This window comes from Perca flavescens, chromosome 17, assembly GCF_004354835.1.
Source record: "Perca flavescens isolate YP-PL-M2 chromosome 17, PFLA_1.0, whole genome shotgun sequence".
NCBI classification, from domain to species: Eukaryota; Metazoa; Chordata; class Actinopteri; order Perciformes; family Percidae; genus Perca; species Perca flavescens.
In genome coordinates, this window is record NC_041347.1 from 10,677,350 (window position 1) to 10,702,160 (window position 24,811).

Below are 24,811 nucleotides of genomic sequence, written 5' to 3' on the forward strand. Positions count from 1 at the left end.
TATGGGATAAAAACCTGTATATCCCTCCTGCATAGCACTTGTTGCTTCAGATTTAACTTGTTCTTTGCTGTGGGTGGAGAAAGTGCTTAAGAAGGCCATAGGTTATCCATCTCTAATCCACCGTTTTAGAGCAGAGAGTCATAACTTCTCCGCTGTGTTCCCCTGGGGTGTTAAAACCAGACCATTGGGCAGGCTTATATCACAGAAAGGAGACTGATGTGTTAATCATAAATTAGAGGCTATGCCTGACTGAGCAGGTCAGTCTGAGGTCAGTTGCTAAGCCCTATAGGGGACTTTCTGTGTGAAAAGCCACAGCTTACCACCACTTAGTAGCCCCAACATAATCAGGCAGAAACAATGTACAGTGTCCATAGCCGAACATTGTTCTTAAAGAAAGAATCCATTCAGATCTCACTGTTTAAGTGTATGTTTACTGTATACATGTAAGTACACATTATGCATATGCACGTTCACACACATACGCACTGGCTCATATAACGCCCTTTTAATGGGCACTCATACTACACGCACAGCCAAGATTTGTCCATTTATCTGTCTTCAGTCTACGTTTTGCTATCCATTTTTTTCAATTCTAAAATGTTGCCTCAGGGGAATTGGCAAGCTGTCTGAAAATGGGATGATACACAACCTTTGCTATGTATGACTAATACTTGGCTCATAAAGACTGTGTCAACAAGGTGTTTTATGAAAGACACAGCAAGAAAACACTAAACGGCAAAGACATTACAAGATTTATATAACGAGAAGGAAAATATGGACAACTAATTGGATTAGAGAGAAACAAAAGAACTTGCTGTCCCAATTAGCCTTTGACACATTAAGACTGGCAGACCCACAGAGAACACAATGTATTAAAGAGTTCTTTATTTCTAATAAACATGAATATATGTGAACATGTAGGACTTTTTTTTTATGATGTATGTTTAAAACATTCTTGCAAACTGCTGTACAAAGCACGATAAGAGATGCTATAGGTCAGTACATGAGAGATGGCATGGTCTAAGTTATTGTAGCAAACTATTCATATATCCACATTACCATCATCGACGTGAGAAGAAAAGTACACTGGGGGAAAGGAGCACAAAATGCAACATCAAAAATGAAAACTTGTACAACTCTGAAAAGTATAATTTTTAGACACACAAAGGACACATACATTGTATGTGTTAAATAAGTTTTGTTTGTCAGGACATAAAAAGCTAACTACATCATTCACAGATTCAGCAGTCTGTTTAAATACCTTATTTCTACAAAGTGAATTTACATTATTTTTTTTTAAAGTACAAAGTGCAAATACTATGGTTTCCATTATTGCCGATTGGTAAGGGCAGATTCTCCTTGTGGGAGGGGAAATCTCAGATGTTGGCTTAGCCTTGCTTCTTCGAGGGATTCTGAGGAGAAGAAATTAAAGTGATATCAGTTTGACACATGTTCTTGTTTCTTTGCACTTAAGCTGAAGTTTTTTTAATGACTGTATATTCCTGACTCGGTCACCGCTAACAGAAATTAAACAATATTACAGTCAGTAGATGTGACACCAATTTCTCTTATATACATTTTTCCACTGGTATGGGATGAGTGGTTTACTTACTAGTTTACTGGAAGATAAACCCTCTACTGGTTTGGCCCCTGTGAGACAAAAAACTCATATAAACCTCAACAATCAAAATATGCAGAATAATGCAAGTCAGTCCCTCCATAAAGGAATATTAACCCTTAGTGTTGCTACACTTGTCATGCTGTCACAATGATACCAGAGGAAGATTTACCACTCAAAATTCTTAAATTGTTTTCAAACAATGGGTCTTTGATTCAAAACATACCGTATTTAGACAAGAGCAGGCTTCTCGTGTCTATTCCGCAACCAATTTTTACAGCTCAAGTGATAGAAGTTACTAGCAAATTTTTATGAGCTATATTATTACAATTAGTTCCATCAGTTGGTTAAAGACTTTCTGGACTTTTCAGTGTTTCTGGCTAAATGAAAAACCTACAAAGGGGTTTTAAAAATGCATTTGATGGCTACATAAATTATATCATGCTAATTCAGTGCTACAATGATGCAAAATCCTTTCCTTACACTTTGCTCCTGTACAAACATCAAACTTTTATCAGACTTCCTACAGCCCCATGTGCGCTGCTTCAGCATGTGGACAAATCCAAAGCTTGCCCATGCCTAGTTATAGTTGCTAAACTGTGATTGGACATTTGCTGTTTGGGGGAGGGTGTTAGTGAACGATCAATTATTAAAAATCATGTAGCGCTGATACTAATTTACCATCTGACTACCATGTAGGGTTGGATATTGTTTTTTTTCCGATACCAGTGCTAAAACGATACTTTTAAAACGGTGCTGGTGCCTAAACAGTGCCTGAACCATGAAGGTGTTGTTTCTCCGACTGCGGCAGTGGCCATGGTATCTTGAAAAGTGCAGCTTATTATATATCCATGGGCTATACGGTGTCTTTAGCTGCAGACTCTTTCACGTCCCGGTGTTAGAATCATTTTGAGTTAAATACAGCCACAGTTTAGACCGTTTAGCTTCAAGCTTTAACTGTGTTTAAAGCAGCTTCTAGCTAACGGTAGGCTAACCTGCTGCCAATTATGCTTCAGTTGCCTGTAAAGGCTGTTTCGGACCACCAGAGGGAAGCGCAGGCATTTAAGTGAAGTTTAAGAAATAAGGCACCGAAATCTGCGTTGCCATCCACTCTAGTAGATGCTGGTCGTATGGGAACCGATGCCGGGTTTTTCGGTACCCAAACCTACTGCCATTATCATTATATTTTATCCACCAATATGCAAGTTAGAAGACTGATTTGGTGCAGGAGAACACATTTAGACATTTGGTTGTGTTGTTCAGCTTACCCTCTTCTTTGGTCACCCCGAGGCAACCCATCAGCTCCTGCAGAGACAGCGCCTTGTCGTTGCTAATGTCGCAGTACTCCACAAACTTCTTTACACACTTCTTTGGCTTTGATTTCTTGCGCAGAAAGCGTTTGAAAGGCTTGATCTCCTTCTTTCCAATGTCCCCGCTGGAGTTTTTGTCCAGCTGACTAAAATACCAGTGGACCACCCTCTCCTCCAGGGTGTGGCTGGGGTCGGGCTCGGCCATCCTAAATGACAGATATCAGTTTGTGAGCTAACAATCGTCCCTCCATCCCTTCAACTGTCTAAAACAATTAATGTCATTGGAGTAAAATCACGAAATACTTTTGTGCCTTTTTGGTAAATGACTGAACCTATTGATGTTCAGCAATAATTGTAAGATGAACAAATTCACTTCCGAATGTCATACCTTCCGGCGGATGCTGGATCTGTGACGGCGTGCACCATGTCTGTTGACAGCGCGTCAAGAACACTTGTCAGAAACTCTGTTTTCTTTGCCCCGGGACAGCCTGGAAAATAAACCACAGACATCTGAATGAGTGTGTGCGAGCATGTATTATGCAGTTCATATGGGAGTAGGTGTACGTATATGTCAGCGAACACAGAAAAATGATCCCCCAGTCTACAGCATTACAACAACGTGGAATGCTGCCGTAATAGGTGGCCTAATAAATGTTTGGGGAGGGACGTCATCTAACATTCAGCATAGTTTTAACGTGAACAGCACATAAAGATGGCAGAGGAGGAACATATAACCAAACAAGACTCTCACAGTTGTCTTTTACTCCCTCTCATAAAGTATCAGACCTCCCCTCATCTGGAGGAGGAAGAGGGTACCTGCCAATCATGCTGGAGGCCCCTGAGTGGTTTTGACAGCTGGAGCAAGAATATGTAACTGAATATTGTATGTATGGACAAGAGGCTCCATACAGCACCTGAGACTCATCTAAGACATCAAGGGGACCAAATATAGTCCTGACAGACACACTGTTACTTAGGATTTCTTCTGAGGGATGTCTGATTTAAAAGGTATGCATCCAAAGACACAACTCAACACCTGATCTTCAGGGATCACTATTTGAAATGTCAACCAGAGAAGAGAATTATATAATTAGCCCATAAACCGGTAAAACGGTACAGGGAAGCATTATTACACGCAGAATGACAGAAAAAATATTTAAATGAGGGACAACTGGAGTGGAATGACCCTAATGATAGTAATTGTCTTTGGCCATATAGTTTTAAAAGTGAGTAGGCCAAGGCTGTTCTGGAAGAGCTGAAGGCTACGCAGGCCTGAGAGATTCCTGGATTCCTCTCCTAAAGCTTCTCTGCTTTCTCACAGTCCGGCTTCCCTCTGCTATTCTGCCTGTGGAGAAGGAGAAATTCTCCACAGTTTGCTACTCTTTTTATGGCCCAGGCCTGCGGGGCCAGATTCTCCTGTGTTGGAGATAATAGCATGCTTTGCTCCTCTCTAACAGGTGGCGACCAACATCGGCGTAAACACCCAGTACCCAGCCTCCACTACACCTTTCCCAAGTAGCGCAGGGCTATAGCAGCCCTCACAGGGCCAAGGGTTGAAACATTCACATGTCCAAACTGTTCCACTGTCTACTTTACATGCTGAACAGACTTGCACTTAAGTTTTAGTAGGCCGTCCCTGGCCATAGCCCAGTAAAATATCTGACCCACCTGTTAATGGTCCAACTGGTGCCTTGTGCAGCTCTTGTGGTAAATTTGTCTAGACAGTCATACAATTGCACCCTCAGAAGGCAAAGTGTTTTTTATCTGGCTTTTGGCTAAAGAGAGATTTGTGGGATGCAGTTGAACTTGTTTGAGGCTGAGTGTTTTTCAGCGAGAGCACATGTCCTCTCCGTAATGCTGCAGGAATCTGAGCATGTCTGCACTTCATTCAAATGGGAAGCCATCAGGTATGGCTCCAGTCCCTTCCTCTTGGGAGCAGAGGTTTTACTTGCGGGGACGGGACAGATCAGCTTCTGTCTGTCTGGACACCATTAAGCTGGGGGGCAGGACACAAATGTTTCTGCTGTCATTCAAAGGAAATTGAGTCTGACCGTTTTCCGTTCAGTTCATGGCTACAGCAGTCAATGACTGCTGTCTTATTCCATAATGATTATAATTATGTAATGCACAAGTTTGACAGATGCAGAACGGAATCAAGTTGAGAAAGCCTCAAAATGATTACATTTTGTTCTTGCTGAAAAGCTTAGATCCACACCACTATTCATATGCCTCCATATATATCGGCTGCCTGTAAAAAGTTGGCCAGTAAGTGCATGTTTGCATGTGTGTGCCTGTGTGCTACTGTCAATAAGAAGCAGTGTTTTTCTATGAAGCCACATGGGGCAGTGCCCTGTCAGCACTCACAGCCACAGCTCCCAATGGCTGCCCCAATGCTATCCCATGATCCCGCTCTGGGGAGAAAGCTAGCCAAATACTCCGCTTTCCTCTCCTGCCCCTTTCAGGGCAAAGTTCTCCTTTCTCGCATCTCGCCCCATAAACCTTTCAACACCAGCGCTTCAACAGCAAATGGGCTGCAGCAATGTGAAGGCAACATTTATAATTATCCCTGGTTCATACAGTAACGCGGTTTACTGCCGTTGACGCAATTGCTCATAAAGAAAACAAGATGCTGTGTTTTTTGACTGTGTCCTGGTGTATTTTATAATGGGAGACCTGGCTGATACGGTGCAGTTTTTTTTTGACACGTATAAAATGAAGTCTGTGTACTCGTGTGAGGGTCTGTTTGAGACGATTGCATGTTTGAATAAGTACATTGTTTTCTGTTTTACCACTATGTGTTTAGGAGGTGTTTGGTTAGGCTTGAGGTCTTTCTCATGGGACAGTTGTGGCTGTTCTCCACCCCATCCCCACTTCACACTTTCCGCAGTTACACACTGTAATTATTCCTGCTCAATAGCTTAGCAATAATATACACCACCAGTGCCACTGGCAAAGATGAGTAACATTTGTTGGTCTCAGGAGCATTCATCTGTTACTGTCTATCCCACTGTTTAATACACACTGTATAAGCGTCCTCGATGCCGGGGCTGAGACAGAGTGCTGCTCTGCTGCTAAATGCAGCACCTGCGAGCAGAGAGCACAGCTCTGGCCTGGCACACGGTTACATAAATAGTTGTGGATGGGACAGGAACAGTGGCAGCTCTGTTCATTTGCTGGAGGATTATTAAGATGTTGACCAAACCACCAGAAAAAAGTAAATTTGCCAAGCACCGTTCAGCTTTAAACTGTGATTTGGTTGTATGCAGGACCAGAAAGCTACAACTCTACTTTGCCTATCATTGGATTTATGAGGCTGTCAAGTCATGCAATAACTGATGTGATAAATGTGATGAAAACAAAGGGGAGTGCACTCCATCTACTGCATTGTAAAATTGTCTGTGCAGAACTATGGTAAAATGTCTAGATTCATATCACAGAATCAATAACACATCAATAAATCTCCTAGTTCTAAAACAACCGGATTTATTTAATTCTTTGGGAAAACAGGAATCCAGACAGCCTTCCTAACTGTGAGAGCCATGTCAGTCATCTCAAACAAGTCCTCCAAATTAAACAACAAAATACATAGTTTGTAATTGCCCTCCAAAATCACACATAAGATGATCTGACACCCCATATTGGCAGGACAACCTACCTTGTCAGCGCCTTCAAAAACTGATCTGATACCACTATGGTTAGGTTTATAGGGGGGATTAGAGAAATATCGTGGTTTAGGTTAAAATAAATACTTGGTTCAGATGATGGTCACGGTTAAGAGAAACCAATATGGACTGTTGGTAGGACATGGGAAACAAACAGTAGTCATGTCAAAGTCTGATGATTTGTTGACCAATCCAACCACCCCAAACTTCTCCTTTGTCACTTGAGTGTAGCCATATGTTGTTGTTTTTTTGGCATTTGCTGAAAAGACTGATTCTGTCATTTTTCTTGGAGGAAGGGACTCCTACGAAAACAGCCTGCTATACATGACCAGGCAACCTTTCTCAAAATCTTACTCAAAATAATGTGACACATGATCATTTCATCCGTTTTTAGTCCCATCCATTTGTAAATACCACTCAAATATATATCATATATATCAAAATTTAAATTCTGCAGTTTTAAAGTGGAAAGTCATGATTAACAAATAAATATCTATCTAACACAACAAACAAGCTCACCTGTACCTAAGCTCACCCCATGACCACCACCACCAAACTCCTCTCCCACCCTCAATTTAGTTATCTACACTGTTGTCAGTCTTTTTATCACTACCTGCCAATGGCATCCTATTATCCATTATCTCTACCTCTCCTGCCTGCTGTTTCTCCTCCGCGCTATCATCCCACTATCCTCCATCTCCCATGTCAGTTGAAGACTAATCCTCCCCCCGATCCGTCTCTGTCTTCTTGCTTATTGACCAGTGCAGGGCGGTATCTGGCAATCCTCAACTCTTTATCAAGCATTTCCTTGGCCAACAGTGCTAATGATGTCAACAAACACACACACACACGCACTGCTATCACAACCTTGAAAGCGCGGCAGCAGTTGGAGGCCGACTGCTGAAGAACTTCCCCATGTGGTCTGAACAGAGAGGAAAAACAGAGACCAGTCTTTAGAGACTTACCCTGGAGATGTCTGCTTCTATAATGGTCCTTAGGTTTAGTCGGGTGGGCCCTGGCATTGCCATCGCACTTTGGCTGTTCATACCTGTGACAGAGAATTTGCCATATCAGAAAATGGTAATTCAACCGCGGCATTCAGAAATTGACAAATTGAAATGGATTAAAGGGATTGTTGATTACAGTAATGCTATCCTCATTGTAAAATCAGAGAGGAATCCCATGTTTTCCAATTACCCACGTACAGTTAAATCTCAGGGATTCAAATAATTGTTTTGTGGCAAACCAGAGGCTGTGAATCACATCCAAAAAGAGGGGAAGGGATTTGGGGCTGGTATGAGGACAGAAAGGGGGAGGGTGGGTGAGAAAGAGAAATAGAGGGAGCGAGGCAGACAGGGAGCGTGGGACACAAGGAAGCTTTCACGGCCTCCCTTGGCGAGACGGCAGAGCCCCGATTGGTGCTGTGCGACTGGGCCAAAAGCTGGCCTGGGACAAGGAGAGAGAAAGGGGGAAAATCTACGCTTCCATATGTGTGCTAATGTGCTGTCTGGCACTCTGCCTGAAGCCTTGTTAATCTGATACCCACCCTCGCTGCTCAATAAGAGGGTACCAGTGCCCCACTCTGCCAGCCTGACGGACCTCTGACCTGCCTCTCAGCAGACCACTGAGTCACTCTGTCTCATTAGCAATGGAGATGTTTATCTGTCTGCTTTTGGCAGACTTACTGTATGTGCATTTCTCTCAAATAGAGACATTTTTTTGTTGCTTTATTTCTTACAATTTCTTCTAAATAGAGAACAGTTGCATGATTGTTAGACCTCCATAATAGATAAAGCTCAATAATGCTCTCTTAAGTGCAGAAGACATTTGCCAACAAAAGGTATGAAGCACGGTAATCCAGTTGGTCAGCTTTTATATCAATTGGCCACTCTACTGTGTTCGTGTGGCTAATAATTACTTACCTGCTATTTGTTACAACTGTCTGGCTTGTTTGCCACAAAGAACCGAGCAATAAATTCCAAGAATTCGTGTAAATTAGGGTGAAAGTACCATAGGTGCGGTCTCTCCCACCTGGTGGAAGTCCCAGGTATGGGCCGTCCCGTGTCCACCAGCACACACCAGCAGTAGCCGGTGGAGGGGTGGCATTGGACTGGCTTGTACAGTCCTCCATGGGCACAGTCTGGTACGATTACAGCATCGTTCTTGTGCTGCTTCGCCTCTTCCTGGGCAGACTGCTGCTCCTGGTCACAGGATGAGGCTGTAAAGAGGGGCCAGAGGTCATACAGGAATCAGTGTAGGCGTGGACACACACACACACACACACACACACACACACACACACACACACACACACACACACACACACACACACACACACACACACGCACACACACACACACACACCCCATAAAGACAGCATTCACCTAGGTGGTCTAGGTTGTGTGACTTGGCAAATACACACACCAGACACACACACTTGACGTGAAGAAGAGTTTGTTTGAAGTTAAGAATAAAAGTCACTCCTTATCAGATCTGGCTAACATATTTTGGATTTATACAACATACAATATGTTTGAATTAACTTCTATTTAAAGGCCAAATGCATGCAGTGCTCTCTGACTAAGCATTGCTAAGACATCTTTGTAGAAGAGAAGGAGGAGAAGACAAAAGGGTGGAGGACGAGTGCTCGGAGACAGTGTGTGTAGACTGTTATATCAGCCCCCCGTGGCACTGTTTACGGACATTAACAGGCTAATGACTAAGTACAGCTCCCTATGCCCCAAGTTAAGTAAATATTTGGACACTCAACTGCCCTCTGTGTGTGACAGAGAGAGAAACAGACAAGACAAAAGCAGAACAGTGGTCAGACGGGCCTTCGCCTTCACACACCGACACACTACTGCAGGGTACTGTAAAGTACCAGGGATCTATATGTTTACATGTTCAAAATTCCAGGGGAAAATGCAATGCTTCATGATCTTTTCTTTTCTCCTTACGTACAGAGAATGCAGCGGCTTCGATGGGGTTTTGCAGAGCCTCAGCAGGATCTAATCAGACTTGTTTCTGTGCAGCAGCCTCGTCTCTGCCGTGCAGCTCTCCAACAGAGATTTGAGCATTAAACTCAGGGATGAAAGTAGAGCTCTTCTGGCCATGAGGGCTTTCATCACCAATCTCTCCCTCTCTTCGCTGCTTGCCTCAAGGCTCGGAAGCTACTGCGGGATTATGGATATCCCTTTTCTTTGTTTATTTTCATTAAAGATCTTTACCCACACAAAAGAGACCAAATGAAATGCCTCCCCGCTTTCTCAACCGACTCTCTTTGCTCCACTTCCTCCGTATGGGTTCCCTTTGTTGGGGCGGGTGTTTTTTTTCCACCCAAATACCCCAAAGAGCACATGGTAATCAAAACCATCAATGCTGCATTTCTCAGGCTTTTTTTTTTTTATTGGTTGTAAATTATGATAATGGGATTCACACGCAAATGCACACATGCACACAGGGTTTTCATCTTGGCAGGCCTCAAAATTGCATTGTTTTATGCAGAAAGCAACATTTTTCCCCAAAGAGCAAAGAGGCAGCTGATCTGTTCAATAAGATAAACGTGCATGTGTGTAAGAGGGCGACCAGAACGGACCAGCCAGAAGAATACGAGATCCTGTGTGTGTGCCATGTGCTGATAATTACAGATAAGCTGAGTTGCGAATAACCACAGAGAAGCAGATCTTTATAGCCTGACGCACTCCAACACCAAAGATGTATTGGTTTCCCAAGCCACCATCTGTCCTCAAAAGACAGGAACAACCTCAAGCTACGATTGCTCACACAAGTAGGAAAAACACAGAGCATGCTTTCAGTTGAGGTTTGCAAACACCCGTTCGCCGTTGTTAAAGAAAAAGTGGTCTTTGAAACTCACATGGTGCTCTGGTTCTATTGTTCTGTCGGCTGCGAACCTGCTCCGTCCACAGAGTGGGGAACTGGGAAATGATGTCTGAAAGAAATCACCAAGACAGCTTTATTAGCTTCAATCGAAAACACACTCGTTTATCATCTGAGCCAAAGCTGGTGGTTCCAAAACTCACAGGCTGAAAAATGCACTTCAAGGTTATCGTATCTCAAACTGCGGGAGTGGAGGTGGAAAGTTAATTGAATATGACAGGAAAAAGAGAGGTAAGTAAACTATAACTATGAGTCTCCTACTGTCTTATTGAATAATCACATTAACATGAAATCATAAAACTTCTTTCACAGTGTAAAAGGCTGATAAAAGTGCTCAAATACAACTTTGCAAAATGTGATTCACAGTGAAGGGTTATCTTTATTGAACTACAGCAGAAATGCAGGAAGTTGTTTTGTCTGCCATTTGGAGTTTAAAAGGATAATATAAAAATAACAAAAATAGAGCACAGCTGAATTAGCAGCAACATACTTAAAGTATCAAAAGTAAAAGCAGATTTACTCCTTTCAGACATTTATGTTGCTATGTACTATTTTATTGCATTAGTAGCATTTTAATGTTGCAGCTGGTCGAACTGGAGCTGACATTAACTATATACTTTATATGGGTTGGGTATTTTCATCTATGTAAATTAACCAGTAACTAGAACAGTCAGATAAAAAAGTACATTATTTGCCTCCAAGATGTAGTGGAGTAGAAGTATTAATCAGCTTAAAAGTAGAAGTAGTACAAGTACTTCAAAATTGTACTTAAGTACAGTACTTGAGTGAATTAGTAAAAATTTACTTCTGACGAAATGACACATTCATCTTCTACAAATTAAAAGGGACATTCTTAAGCTCTGTTGCTGGCTTACTTGATCTGGTATGACCATTAGCTTATGGAAGTTTAAGAGCAAAAAACACAAGTCACGGTACAATTGCCCTTTTAGTTTTCCTTCATCTTTAATCAAATCTTGCAATCGTAACTATTTAAAAGTGTTTCACTATCACATTTTCCCCAATGACCTTTTTGAAGCATGATGCTGTAACTGCCTCATGTCCAGGCTCCATTTCCCTTTTAAGGATTTTTTGAGGCGATTCTTTTGAGTCAGTCGGTGGCGTCTCAGTAAACACAGGCGTGGCATCAAACATTTTTTACTCACAGTCTGACGTATAAGAGCTCACCTTCTTCATCGCCAGCAGGCTGTGGATCCACCACTAGGCCGGTCTCATCTGCATTTAGAATGGAGAATATTTGCAAGGAGACTACAATTACGAGAGTAAGATAGATTAGAGAACACTTAACTACATGAGATTTGCACGTTGCCCGGCTAAGAAGTATGGAGGCAGAAGTAGAGGTGAGGAGAATGAGAAAGAGAGAGGGGTGTGGTGTGTGTGTGTTGAGAGTAAGACAGTAAGAGAGGAGAGTATAGTGGTCATATATTCCCATGGTTTCACGTCATGCAACGAGGGATGATTATGCTTTGGAGGACAGATTGAGGTCAGTTAAAATGGATGAGGAGAAGTTGAGGACCAGTTGTCCCTGCTGTTCTTCTCCATCCTTCCATTGCCTGCATTTGAGTTATGAGAGCTGTGTGAAGGTGGGAGAGATACAAGAGGTGAAGAATACAGTAGCCAAGTCTGAGACGACCATTTAAAAGTGGGAGAATCAAGCTTGGTGTTTGTTTGGACTCTGTTTGTTTGATTTGTGGTGGTGGTGGGGGGGGTGGGGGATGGAGGTCTCGAGCCGCTTAGGGTAAAACCACGGCTGAAGGTGTGGTTAACCTCAGTATAGGTCAGTCATTCTGCTCTAAGTAAAGCTCTGTCAATGCATGAGTCACGGCACCTCCACAAACAGGGATTAAGCTTTAACTTCTTTTCTTTAACAATGAATTTACTGCTATATCAAGATTTTACATTTATTGCAAATTTGTTATGCCATCTTGCTTCTCAAGCATGTCTGGTGGATAAAAATACATACAGTCAGTTTGTGTGACTGACTGAGGCAGACATTTTATTACTCTGCTCACTTAACGGATGGAAATGCCATTTCAAAAAGTGTATTTATGATTCGGATTTATGATAAACCACTAATGACCGATCTTTACTTTGCGGCCTTTTACATGACTGTAACACCTCTTTTAGCATCTGCCAGGAAACCCCCACGCTATTTGTGGTCATAAGGCATTAGTTTAACTGCTGTTTGTCAGTCGTCAGCTGCATATGATTCCAACATGTGAATGAATTTGTCAAGCACCAGAAATGCTAAAGCATTTGGTGTTTAACATTACCAGTATTCTGATAATAAAAGAGCAGCAAAGGCTGCTGTGGACTGCTAAGGTACAGTACTGATGGGCTTCTGCTGAATCAAAATATTGATGCAATCACTGCTATTTTCAGTGCTGGCACACCACAAATCTACAGTTTATTCTGCTTTTCACCACCCTGTTTATCCAACCAGTTCAGATTGAACCACAACCCCCCGCCCCCCTCCACCTCCTTTCCTCCCTCTTTCCCTCTCCCACCATCCCTCCTCCTCTCTCAAATTTTGCATTCCCACTTGATCTATGTGTAATGAGTTGGCCGGGTTCAGACAGACACTATACCCAAGACTGTTTACAGAGCAAGAGGCGCAGACGTAAATGTCACACTGACAGGAATAACCAATTTGACAAACACAAGAGGATGCACGCACGCACACACGCACACACACACACACGCGCACACACACACACACACACACACACACACACACACACACACACACACACACACACACACACACACACACACACACACACACACACACACACACACACACACACAAACGATCGGAATCAACCCAAATTACACTTTCTCTTAGTGAGCCTTCAAATCACATCAGTTAAACAAATCATCTCTTACAAGATGAGAGCAAGATATACAGTATCTGCAGCAGAGCCGGAGGGGAACTCAGTGGTTCTATATCTGGAAGAGGGTAGATGTTGATGAGAGACTGATGAGAGAGTGAAAGTAGGGTGGAGGATAAAGTGTGAACATTTCCTTGTATCTTATGACACTGATGCTGAAAAAAAGCGAGATCAAGTTAGAGAAGAAGAATGATAAGTCAGTTTTCCTCCATTCTGGCAGCCCTCTGGTTTGGCTGCCTGGTTAAGGACAGCAGACAGTTATAGGTGCTGTAGCTGCTGGCGGTGTGCATTAAAGCACACCACAGCCTCTCTCCTTACTCAACAGACTGCTTTTATATCAGCCTTCAGGCTGCTCGCACTCTCTCAAATTGACAAAATATTAAAAAGGCAAGCCTTAACAGGTGACCCACCCTGCACATCTCCAACACAGATGCAGGCAAACAGACAGAGATACAAATGAATACACACTCACATGTACATGCATGCTTAGATAGGTACACACATGGACAAACACGAAAGGAGTCAATGTGCCTCTGAGAATTAATTTTTCTTGAATTAAAGTCTCACCTGCTTTACCTGGCTCTCTTGTAGTAGCTCTCTCGTGTTTTGAACCTGCAAAGCAACATTTAATTAAAATTCACCATTGCAGCTTTTTCATGTTAACCTTAATAATAATAAAATGTATAAATCTTAATCTACTTCAAGAATTGGCCAGAGTCTTTGAATGAACAGCCCCTAGACTTAAGTAAGGACTGAACCACAGCGTGAAACTCTTTTCTGTCTTTTTAATTTTCAAATGTTATTAATTTATTTGAAGTTGCTCCAATCACTGCATGTCGATGGAGATGTATTTTATGACATTTTAGACTTCATGTACACAGCTATGATTAAGCAGCTGGCAGTTACAATACAACTACTGCTGCTACTACTGGAGCTTTTTCACTATTGAGACAGCAGCGACTTCCGAGGCAGCCCCACAGAGACGCACAGGGACGACATGTGGCATTGGTTATTTGATTGTTTGGCAGACGCCATCCTCTGAGAACACTTACATTCCTTACAGTTTAACTTTGTTGCTCAACTCTGCAGCACGGATTTTTTACTCGGCTTATTTACACAGGCAGCACCAAGCCTTGAGCAACGCTCAGTCCTCGGGTGGCCCTCAAACCCACAGTCCAGTCACTGACCACTTTCCCACAGGACTGAAGATTACACCCCCCGCAAACACAGAATGTCATGCTTTGCTGTGTTGAATTTGATTTATCTTCATGGCTTCACAAAATTACAGAAACTGCATTCTAGTACAAGTCGGCCGACTATTTGAATTTTCTGTCATAAATTGGGTTATTATTAACAAATGAGATGCCAGTACAAGTGCACTGAACTGCAAATATAACATGCATTACTGTATACATTATAAGACATTTTGCTGGGGTTTTACCTACCTTGGCATCGAGGTTTTTTATTGGCCACTGCTGAGCCACTAATGGGTCGGCCATTGGGGGTGACACACCAACAGTATCCGGTGTAACTGTGGCACTGAACCTGTAATCAAAACAGCATGTAAACACAAATTCAGCACAAGAAATGGCATCTATAAGATTGAAAAATGAAGGGAAAGTGTTAGTGTTAATTCAATTCATGAAGGAATTCTTGCGAATTCTTGGATACGAAAGAGTTACTCTTTTCTACTGGGGCCTCCTGAGTCTAGAGCCTTGCCTCATATTCAAAACAAGTATCATTTATGTGTTTTTCTGTTACCTCACTATATGTGCCATCAGGGTTGCATACAGGCACAAAGACCTGCGGGAAGAGCTTCTTAGCCTGCTGCTCGGTGTACTTCTTCTCTGCTACACATCTGGATGTATCTGAGGAGCACCACAAATCACGACACATCACAGAGACCCATGATTCAACCCACAGCTCAACTATTTTCTTATGCTGCACAACTATGAAACCAACATACTTAAAAAAAAAAAATTTTAAATCCAGCAGAAGATATTGAATCTCACAGATGATGAAGAATGATAGAAAAATGCAAGGAAAGAGGTGAGACGGAGGGGAAACAATTCAAGACATTTCGGAAGTGGCAGATACTTGTGTGGCTGGGAATAGAACCAACACCCCGGGTCCTATTAGAAGCAATTCAGACAAGCCTGCACAGTGCCTGGTGGTAAAGCCATTACTGAGCGAGGCAGCTCGTGCTGCTCCTGTAGAACATTCCAGTCACCCAAGAAAAGGGCTGATGCACAGGGAAAACCTGACCCTTCCTTAATGTCTTTGAGTCTGTCTTACTCTCCTCTTAAACCTCGACCGTCTGCTCATTTCAGCCCAAGCTGTCCTTTAACTCTGTTGTGAGTATAAATGTGGGTCAGCAACGTTTCACGTATGTGCACCTTAAGTCTTTTCACATCTCTCTGTCAGAGCCATGGCTCATCTTGTCATTCCACAGCTGCTTCATCTCACCTGGCCAACAGCACCAGCTGTGCAAACTCTCAGGAAATGTTGGGCGGCGATGGGTTTGATGGTAACTTGGTGTGACACATTAGTTGCCATGCAGGGCCTGACTGGCTGGCAGGTTCAAATCACATTAAAACAATGACTCATGCTAAGTTTAAAAACGTTTACCAGTTTGGTCAGGAGGCTGCATGTCGCTGGCATGGTTTACAGTAGATTGACCATATGTGTGTGTATGTGTGTGTGCGTGTATCACGGTCACTGGCGAGGAGAGGGGACAAGACGCTGGATGTTCCGGATGGATGAAAACAGCAAGTTGTGGAGCTCTAAAGTTAGCTCCACTGGAAAAACCCAAAACCATCGTCCTTCTCCAGGGGGCTCTGACTAAAAAGCTGACTGGAAAAAATGACAGGACACTTGAATCATCTGAGCGCAGTGATAGAAAACAAATGTGGTGCCAGTCTCACCATCCTTAAACACAATCCCATCTCTGTGCTTTTAGGCCAGACCGGCCCTCTGGTTTACTTCGGCTGCTGACTCGGCTGCTGCTGCTGTGTCTTTCACCCCGGCCGTCCAGAAGCAGAGGGGGGTCCGAACTCTTATAGACCCAATGTTATTGACGCTTACAATACGACTTTCATGGGCTCTCGTCCCTTTCAGCTTCCTAGCTGGAATCCTCTATTCTGTGTCCCGGCGCTGTCCGCCACATCCAGATGTCCGCTTAGAGATGTTGCCATAGAGACCCAGAACGGGCATAAAATCGTGGAATGCTTTTCCATCATATGAGCCTTCTTTTTAAGCAAACGCTTTTCGCTCACGCTCCCTGCATTAGTGATCTAATATTGTAATGTGTAAGAATGGGGCATTGTCCCCAGTCTGTAGAGCGATGAACTGGCAGTATAGAGTGGGGCAGGGGTGAGAGGGTTCGTGGGCTGCAGCATTGGGGTGTATGGGTGCTTCCTTCCAACAACGACCAACAATGAGGGAGTCTGTGAGCCGCCTGACCTCATTGGCTCTCCTTCTCCTTTTGCTTTTCATCTCGGTCGCATACATACAGCTTTACATCTAGTATTACGAAAATGAGACCATTAATTCATGTCAAATGCCGCTGCATAATTATTTGATTTCAGAGAATCATTTCATATCACAGAGAAAGTTGTTGGTCAATTGATGCTGTTATGTATTTCTGTTGTAACGAAGCATGAAAACCTTAAACAAACAAAATAATTGCCACTAAAAACGAATTCAGTTGAGTAATTTGACAAATTAACGTACATTTCTTTATCAGAAAAAAATGGTGTGATGTGGTCAGCAACCCCCACCCCCCTCCACACTCTCACTGTCAACCCCACTCGTCCTCCCAGCACTCAAAGAATCAATTATGCCTAAATGAATTTAACCCACAAGTTTCTATTGTGACCCCCCTCTGCGCATTCGAGAGCGCCAGGCGGCGCTGAAGCGTGACTCATGACCTGACCTTTGCATGGCCCTCGAATGACCTCCAGCTGGGGGTCACGGCACTTGGCTCGGAGGAACTCGCAGCGAGATGTGAAGGTCCGGCCGTCGGAGGCGCACAGGGGCTTGCGGGGAGCTCCGGTGCATTCCATGTTGCACTCCTTATCCTGATCCACCCGCAGGAACTGCAGAAGCAAGAAAGCAGGAGATAAGCAGAGAAAACATTTGCTAAATGAGTCATTTTCGGGGGAATCTATGAGCTCTGCACCAAAACATTTGAAACGCCACAACAACAGGTGTGATTCTGGAGGGCTTTATGAAGACGAGAGGTTGGAGCTTGTGTAGGGCAAATGCATTTTATAAAACCAGGCTACCACATTAAAAAGTCAGTCGCGCAACCATGTCCATTACCAAAGCCTTAAAAAAATTGTTAATTCTGTTTCAAAACTTTTACCAGAATGTTCATAGGCAACACCTCTAATGAATACACTGGAAAGCGCTGATAAACAGCGCAACGCACAACTATGAGGCAGTGTCACTACAAGCCTTTCAGGGTGCAGCCATGCTTTGTCTTTGTCTAAAGGGCTGGAGAAGACTTGACTGACTCTTCCTCTTTTCTTTGTCTGTGCCAACACCTGCATGGGTATTCACCTGGAATCGCTCCTGAGGATGTTTTACTCAGCCATGAAAAAAGAAACAAGGACGGAGACTCCTGGCTGAACGCATAGGATCACCTGTGTCAATGCCACCATTGTATCTGCCACCGTGGTATGAAACCCCCTCGCCAGGCCACACAATGGGGCGGCGGCAGTGGTGAGGGGGGTTGGCAACAAGCTGCGACTGCTACAATGAATGAAAAGACAGTGAATGATAAAGTGGCTGAATAAACGAGATGTCAGGGAGCTTTGTGCTGCTACAGTGTGACTTTTCATAAAGTTCGCATGATTCATTCAGTTCGTGGGGAATAATGATCTGGGGTTGAAAAAAACAAACTCTATAACCATGCCTATGCAGGTGCTGTTTTCAGTCAGTCATATCCAAAGATAAATACCTTTCTGGACTCTCTTTGTCTTCTCTTGTCTAAAAATATTTGTACATATGATTCAGTTTTCTTCTTTTCTTTTGGGCCATTTTTTATTTGGTTTTCAGTGGATGCACGAATATCCAAAATGTGTCTGAATGCCCTCTCAACTATTCACAGCAGACACACAAACAGACAGAAATGTTCCCTCTTTCAATCCCAGATACACACACACTTATCAATCTGTGGCAAAAAGCTGAGATTCAAAGCCGTCAATTAAAGCTAAGCCATAAAAATCTGTAATGAATTATCAAAAGAAAGGGCATGGCAAGATAAAGAGCAAGAAGAAAAAAAACACAGATTCATGAAGGGGTTGGGATGATCCCCAATAAAAAAAATTGTTGTGTCTGACATCTTACAAATGAAGTGAGAGATGAGGTTTGGTGGCAGCCCACTGCATGTAGACGAGCAGGGCTGCATGCACCTGGAAGAGGGTTTGCAGGGTTCGCCCTGGGCCAGAGGGGGGTTTGGGGGGGGGGATACATCCCACTCTGTCAACCCTGCTCATAAATCTTACTGGGGGGGGGGGTGGTACGAGAGGAGAGGCCCGTTCAAACACATCGGAAGAGGAGCCGCGAGGGAGGGAAGACGAGTCTTTTGGATTGAATGAAATTTTTCAAAAAAAATATTTTCTTTACAAAACCTTACTCCACAGGCTTTTAAAAAAGAAATATGGAAAGTAATCTCTCTTCCCCCTTTGGGAATAATGGAGCATGAATGGTAAATAATGTCTATTTCCTGTGGCTAAAGGGAACTAATTAAGTAGTGCATTTACTTTGGGCAAGGCAGACTTACAGTGTAGTCTACGTATTTATCTTGGGTGTTTGGGACACCCCAAAAGGTCCCAAGATAAATCTGAGGAGTCATCAGATAATAAAAGAATAGAAAAGGGGGAAAGAAAATCTAAAAATTGACATTGTTATTTTGGGGATATTATATGCCTTTATTCGATAGCAACAGAAGCAAGATGACAGGAAATGGGAAAGAGAGAGAGGTAGGAATGGCATGCAACAAAGGTCCCGGGCTGGATGTGAACTGGGGAGTTCATGGTTGGTGCTTTAACCCTAGGCCACCAGTTTGCCCCAGATACTAGTTTTAAAGCAACTAAAACACTTTCAAATAAAACAATCTGAGAGACAAAATCCATTTCACATCCACATTAAGGCCCTAATCTGTAACGGTTGGGTACCACTGGTCGACAGTTATGCTGTTTTGACACACTTCAGAGGATTTTCCATTTAAGTTTGCTCTTTTCACTTTGAACTTAATCCCTGAAGAAATTGCCACTTTGTATCACTGAATTTGAGAGGGGTAGGTTGGAAGACTTTGCTGCTTATTTACTCAATGGGTTAGAAACGTATGCCACATCATCAACTAAGAACCTGTTACCTAATGGGATATTTAGAAGAACTACTGTTATACTTTGATATGAATAGTTAAAATAATTAAAGAACAATAGTGGGGTACTCTAGTTCTCTTTCTACAGCTACTCATTTCTTTGCCCATTTCTCTGTATAAACTGGAGATCTAACATCTCACTGCCCCTCCTTGTTAGTGTCTGTGTTTTTTGGATTGTTCGCACCATTGCATCTAACTGACAGTCTCCCGTCGGTACCCTCCTGCCCTCTACCCCTGTCCTCCCACACCAGTTAGGACATCCCTCTGCAGCGGTGACCTCCTCTCACCCTCCACTCTGTCGCTCACAGCTCACCCCTTCACATAAAGTCCAGCAGGCGTGACAGGCTGTTTTGAGGATGGTTTTTGGAAAGGCTGCAACCTTCCAAAGCCAGTAACTGCTCTGATAGTGTCTGAGTGCGTCCAGCCATGCTTGGTGGTGGGCCGCCAGCCTTGCCATGGCTCACGCTGGCCACCCCAGTGCTCACACTACACCAGCATTATCAGCATCAGCCCCTGCAAGCCAGCAGACTGACAACCCAAACTGAGTCATTCAGCAGCCCAGCTTCCTGCTAGATGTCCACTGTACAGCACACAGCAGAGCGCCAAGTGCCTGCAAGTTTACGATAAAGCTCCAAAAACACAGCGTGGAAAAACAGTTAGCCATGAAATCAGCCACCCATGAAATCAACCACCCAGACTCACTAGAAGACATCCATGTGTTTATTTCAAAGTCACAGTTGGCCAAACTGAAGGAGGAGAACAAATAAGATGTGAAAGCCAGTGAGAGGAAGAAGCATCAGAGACTGGGTTTGTGTTGAGGACCTCTTCCTCCTAATGTTAGTTAGCTGTCTGCTGCAGATCTCTGTGCGTTTTGGCCTGTGGTGATGGATGGGTGAGGCCGCGACAGAGCAACCAACATTCCCCTGATGTCTCATTCTAGCCTCTCCAAGCTGGCACCATCATCATGCATCAAGCAACCAGTGGAGAGTGATGGATGGCCTTCGCCTCAGCTACATGCAGCATAAGCTTCCACCCCGATTTATCATAAAAGGAGACTCATACAAGACAGAACACATTTTGTGACTCAAAACCATTTATTGCTCAAGTGCTTTTCTTGTCTAATTCCAGACAGCTGGCTCTCACTTTCTCTATTTTTCTTTCCCTTTATTTTGCTCTCTTTCCTTTCATGACTTTTTTTTGTGGGATCTCTCTTGGAAGATGCTTTTTGCATCTGCTCAAATAATACAAGAGGTTGGCAAAGGAACAAGAGACAGGCGAGAGAGGGCGAGTCTGGTGGAGTGTAAGGGAAACTTCTTTTTTCCAAGACCAACCATTATACAAATCAAATCCTATTACCTCCCCCTGGCTCTGCAGCATTGTGGGATTGAATGGAGCAAGGAGGAGGCGAGCCTCCAGCAGAGTGCACATTGTCGGCTGATAAGGGCCCTCTGGGCTGGGAGGCCCCCGCTTCCAGAGCCCCGAGAGGCCCCTCACACCTCGGCCCTGCAGGGTCAATGAGGGCCCCAGCTGAGAGCCGTGGCAAACGTGTTAAATGGCCTTGGCGGGAGTTTCCTGCTTGGACGCAAGGATGCAAAGGGGATCATTAGTTTCCAGCATGGTGGAAAGGGAAGAAAGTGACAGCCTTTAACCAGGCTACTAACTCAATCAAAGGAAAAAGGCATTTAATTGGTGTGAAAGATGTTAAAAAGAAAGAGAGCTGGTGTGAAAGGCCACTGATAGAAAACCTCTCTGAGCAGGTGCACAATTTCATAAAAGCACAGGGGGCAATGGAGCCCATATGTTATCCTAAAATTGCTTTCTCCAAGTTTAAAAGAGAGGCAGCAAATGTTCTATTCTCCCTCATCTTTTCACACACTATTTCATACTTCCATAAACCATGGAAAAGTCTGCCTCATGAATAACCTGGGCAAATATCCCATATATTTAACTGCCTGTTCGACCTCAAATATGCACAAAATATCACATGGAGACATTTTATTCTTGACACTAACAATAACCTCTCCTGTGTCATTCATACGATGAGCTCTCAATCACTCACAAGTCCACTGCTCCATGTGCTATTCCAATAAAAGGTCTAATGAGCCACGGTGGGGAGGTAGGACACAGACACAGTTACCACTAAAACATGCAATGAAATAGAGACGTTTCTCATTCTTACGGTCATATCCAGAGCACAGTGGATGCTGTGTCATATCTGAAAAAATTCAGTTGTATATGTGTAACCTTTGCATCAACTGCTGGGTAAATATTATTAGCCTTGCCATCTCAATAAAGAAACATTCATATGATCTGCACTCATACCGTGTGTGTGTCTAAATGTGTGGACCATGGTAAAAAATTCAGGGGGAGCATCTGCTCAGCGCAACACTTCCTCCAACATTCCACAACTCCATAGTGCCGTCAGGGAGGAAGGATCTCCGACCCTTCACCTGCAGGTTAACGACTCATGGTCATTTGTTTCCAATTGGATATTAAGGCATCCTCACCCGGACCATAAATAACGGTTCTGGGGGAGGCAGCTGTCACATCAACCTCTAAATCAAGGGCTGAAGCCTCTGACAGTGCACATTCCGCTCCCTATTATTCCTCCGTTAGTACTGTACCTGTACTTGATCTTGGCCATGACATTCCCTTCATATGTCTTTATAGATGTGCAGTTTAAGGTCAATGGACAGGATCCACTACTCTGCTGCTGCTGTCCTGCTGCTGTAAACAATGCCATGTGCATGGTGCAGCAGACCTGCTGACACTGGCAGAGTAGCCTCTACAGAGCTGCTGGCCCAACAAGAGTGAGCAGGACAGAGGCAGACAAGACCCTGGCATGCAGGTAAAGGCACTAAAAACAAAGCACAGTGGTGCTGCTAAGAGACCAGTGAACTCCCCACAGGCAAGCCATCAGCGCTGCCATCTCAGACCCACTGTGCAGACACCCCAAAACACAGGGACATGGAGTATACACAACTCATGGAGAACACAGAGCCCTCTTCTTCCAATGCAAACCTCTACTTGGGGATCTATTAAGTTCTAAAATCAATCTTAAACTCAGTCTGAATTTCTGCAGATATAAACATATTCAATTCTTTTGGAGAGAGATTATCTAAAAAAGATGGGCATGGGTCATAACGCTGTTAAGATGGATTTAAAATGTTGTATTATTTTCATTATAGTAAGTATTTCTGAAAATTAGAGGAAAAGATCACAAGAAATACATAAAGGATGATAAATGCCAATCCTATGTATTACTGAGATTAAAAAAAAGATCGGTTTCATGGCTACAGTAGGCTACATGACTGACGTAAAAATGAATTAATTTGCCACACGGTGTCCCTTTTGCTGACATATTACGCATGGAGTGCACAAGCATATCCTTCACTTTAAACCGTTCTTTTACACGTTAAGATGAATGAGACATATTCTGGGAGTTATGGGGCTCTTCCTACCGTGAGAGCAGAGAACTTTTGAGCGCGTCCAGCGCACAGCAGACAGAGGAAGACTAGCAGCGGACAAACGCGCATCCTGACGCCGTGTGGCAATAAACTCTCCAAATTACGCACGTCCAAATGTTACTCTGTGTTGCCTGGACTTCACCAAAGCACAAAAATTGTCATTGGGAGAAGTCGAAAAGGTTTAAAAATCCACAGTAGTCCTTGCGAAAAAAATGTTGGAGTGTTGGAGAGAGGTGGTTGCTGGTTTACTTCACTTCGTCTCCTTGGTTTCGTCTGCCAAACCGTTGGTGTAGACACTCTCCTTAATTCTGGTAGTTCGATTCCCCCCCCCACCCCCCCGTGTCCCTGACCTTTTCCCCTCCCTCGAGGTCTCTTCTCCCTTTTTCCCTCTCTTCAATTGGACTTGTTACCCTCCCTCCACACTTGATTTTGTCGACTAGATCTCTTATCGGATGCAGGCAGTTCCCTAGGCGGTAGGTAGGTAGGTAGGTAGGTGTATGTTTAGAGGGACTCCGTCTGCTGCTGGTAGCTGAGGCAAACACGTCAGGTATTCTTTTCTTTCACCCTTTTTTGCATTTCCTTCAAACCCACAGCAAGAAATCCTTTTTTTTCAGAGGACCTTGATGATGTTCGATTGGCAAATTGAGGAGGGGATCAGACAGGCAACTGTCTGCTGGTAGGGTCAGCAAGAACAAGAAACAGTCTGCGCTCAAACTCTCATACTGCCGCGCGCGCGCACACACACACACACACACACACACACACACACACACACACACACACACACACACACACACACACACACACACACACACATAGATTTTCTCAGTTCTCTCTCAGCTATAACATTCTCCAAAGAAAGTTACACACGGTCCTTCAAGTTAACACAGTACACAAACAACAACGATACAATATGGAGGTTGGGTTCTGAAAGCAAATCATTTAGCAACAGACCCTTTTGAATCACATATTGCACGCAAAGTAGTGTACGCCAAAATCACCTGATAATATTAAATGAGGAGTCTATGTTAAATATTGAAGCCTGATTTGGAGGGACATAATCGATTTTGCATTCATTTTGATGCTCTCATTAACTTAAGTCCATGGCATTAATGTATATCTGAGCCTTCTTCATTATATAGAGAGCTGCACCTTGCGACTATAACGCCACCTAACGGTATTCACAAGTTGTTACAAGCTTTCACAGCCCACTCACCATATTGACCTTATATCATCACATCAACCATTTTCACTTTTGTATTTACTTTTGTTTAGTTGCATTTAAAAAAAATGGTTTCAATTGTAATAGCTTTATTTTTTCTTTAAGAGTTTGATCACACATTTTAACATTCATAGGCTAAAAGGCTAAAACGAAAGTTGAGGGGATATTTAAATAGAATAAAAAGTAAAACCAAACAATGTTGCTTCATAAATATCATATCATAAACAGTATGTTTGTGACGCTGCTTGTTTGTCTTAAAACAGTGGTTCCCTAAACGTAGGACATTTCAACTTGTCAAGGTGTAACTAAAAACAGAATTGCTGCAAAGGCTAATA

The 24,811-nt window shown here is 43.3% G+C and overlaps 1 protein-coding gene across 3 annotated transcripts; it reads right to left on the minus strand.

Annotated features, from left to right (window-relative positions):
- Positions 1 to 868: 868 nt before the first annotated feature.
- Positions 869 to 23,560, minus strand: smoc2 (SPARC related modular calcium binding 2). 3 transcript variants are annotated; one of them, XM_028603320.1, is made up of 13 exons: positions 23,249 to 23,560; positions 17,331 to 17,493; positions 15,158 to 15,264; positions 14,842 to 14,941; positions 13,973 to 14,008; positions 11,673 to 11,720; positions 10,465 to 10,539; positions 8,601 to 8,808; positions 7,556 to 7,638; positions 3,317 to 3,416; positions 2,887 to 3,134; positions 1,613 to 1,650; positions 869 to 1,412 (listed from the first exon to the last, which is right to left on the minus strand). In XM_028603320.1, the coding sequence occupies exons 1-13, from the start codon at positions 23,321 to 23,323 to the stop codon at positions 1,389 to 1,391; spliced, it is 1,305 nt and encodes a 434-aa protein (XP_028459121.1). In that variant the 5' UTR covers positions 23,324 to 23,560; the 3' UTR covers positions 869 to 1,388. The 3 variants fall into 3 exon arrangements, with proteins under 3 accessions (XP_028459121.1, XP_028459122.1, XP_028459120.1); XM_028603321.1 differs by having other exon boundaries at positions 8,622 to 8,808; positions 13,964 to 14,008; XM_028603319.1 differs by having other exon boundaries at positions 13,964 to 14,008.
- Between the last annotated feature and the right edge of the window lie 1,251 nt (positions 23,561 to 24,811).

Bases quoted from the DNA above. Each gene is read 5' to 3' on its own strand.
- smoc2 (XM_028603319.1), bottom strand. From the start codon at position 23,323: ATGCGCGTTTGTCCGCTGCTAGTCTTCCTCTGTCTGCTGTGCGCTGGA. The intron at 14,009-14,841 runs GTAGGTAAAACC...GTTGCTTTGCAG, and splicing joins TAAAAAACCTCGATGCCAAG to GTTCAAAACACGAGAGAGCT. The intron at 8,809-10,464 runs GTGAGTTTCAAA...CCCTCTTTACAG, and splicing joins CAATAGAACCAGAGCACCAT to CCTCATCCTGTGACCAGGAG.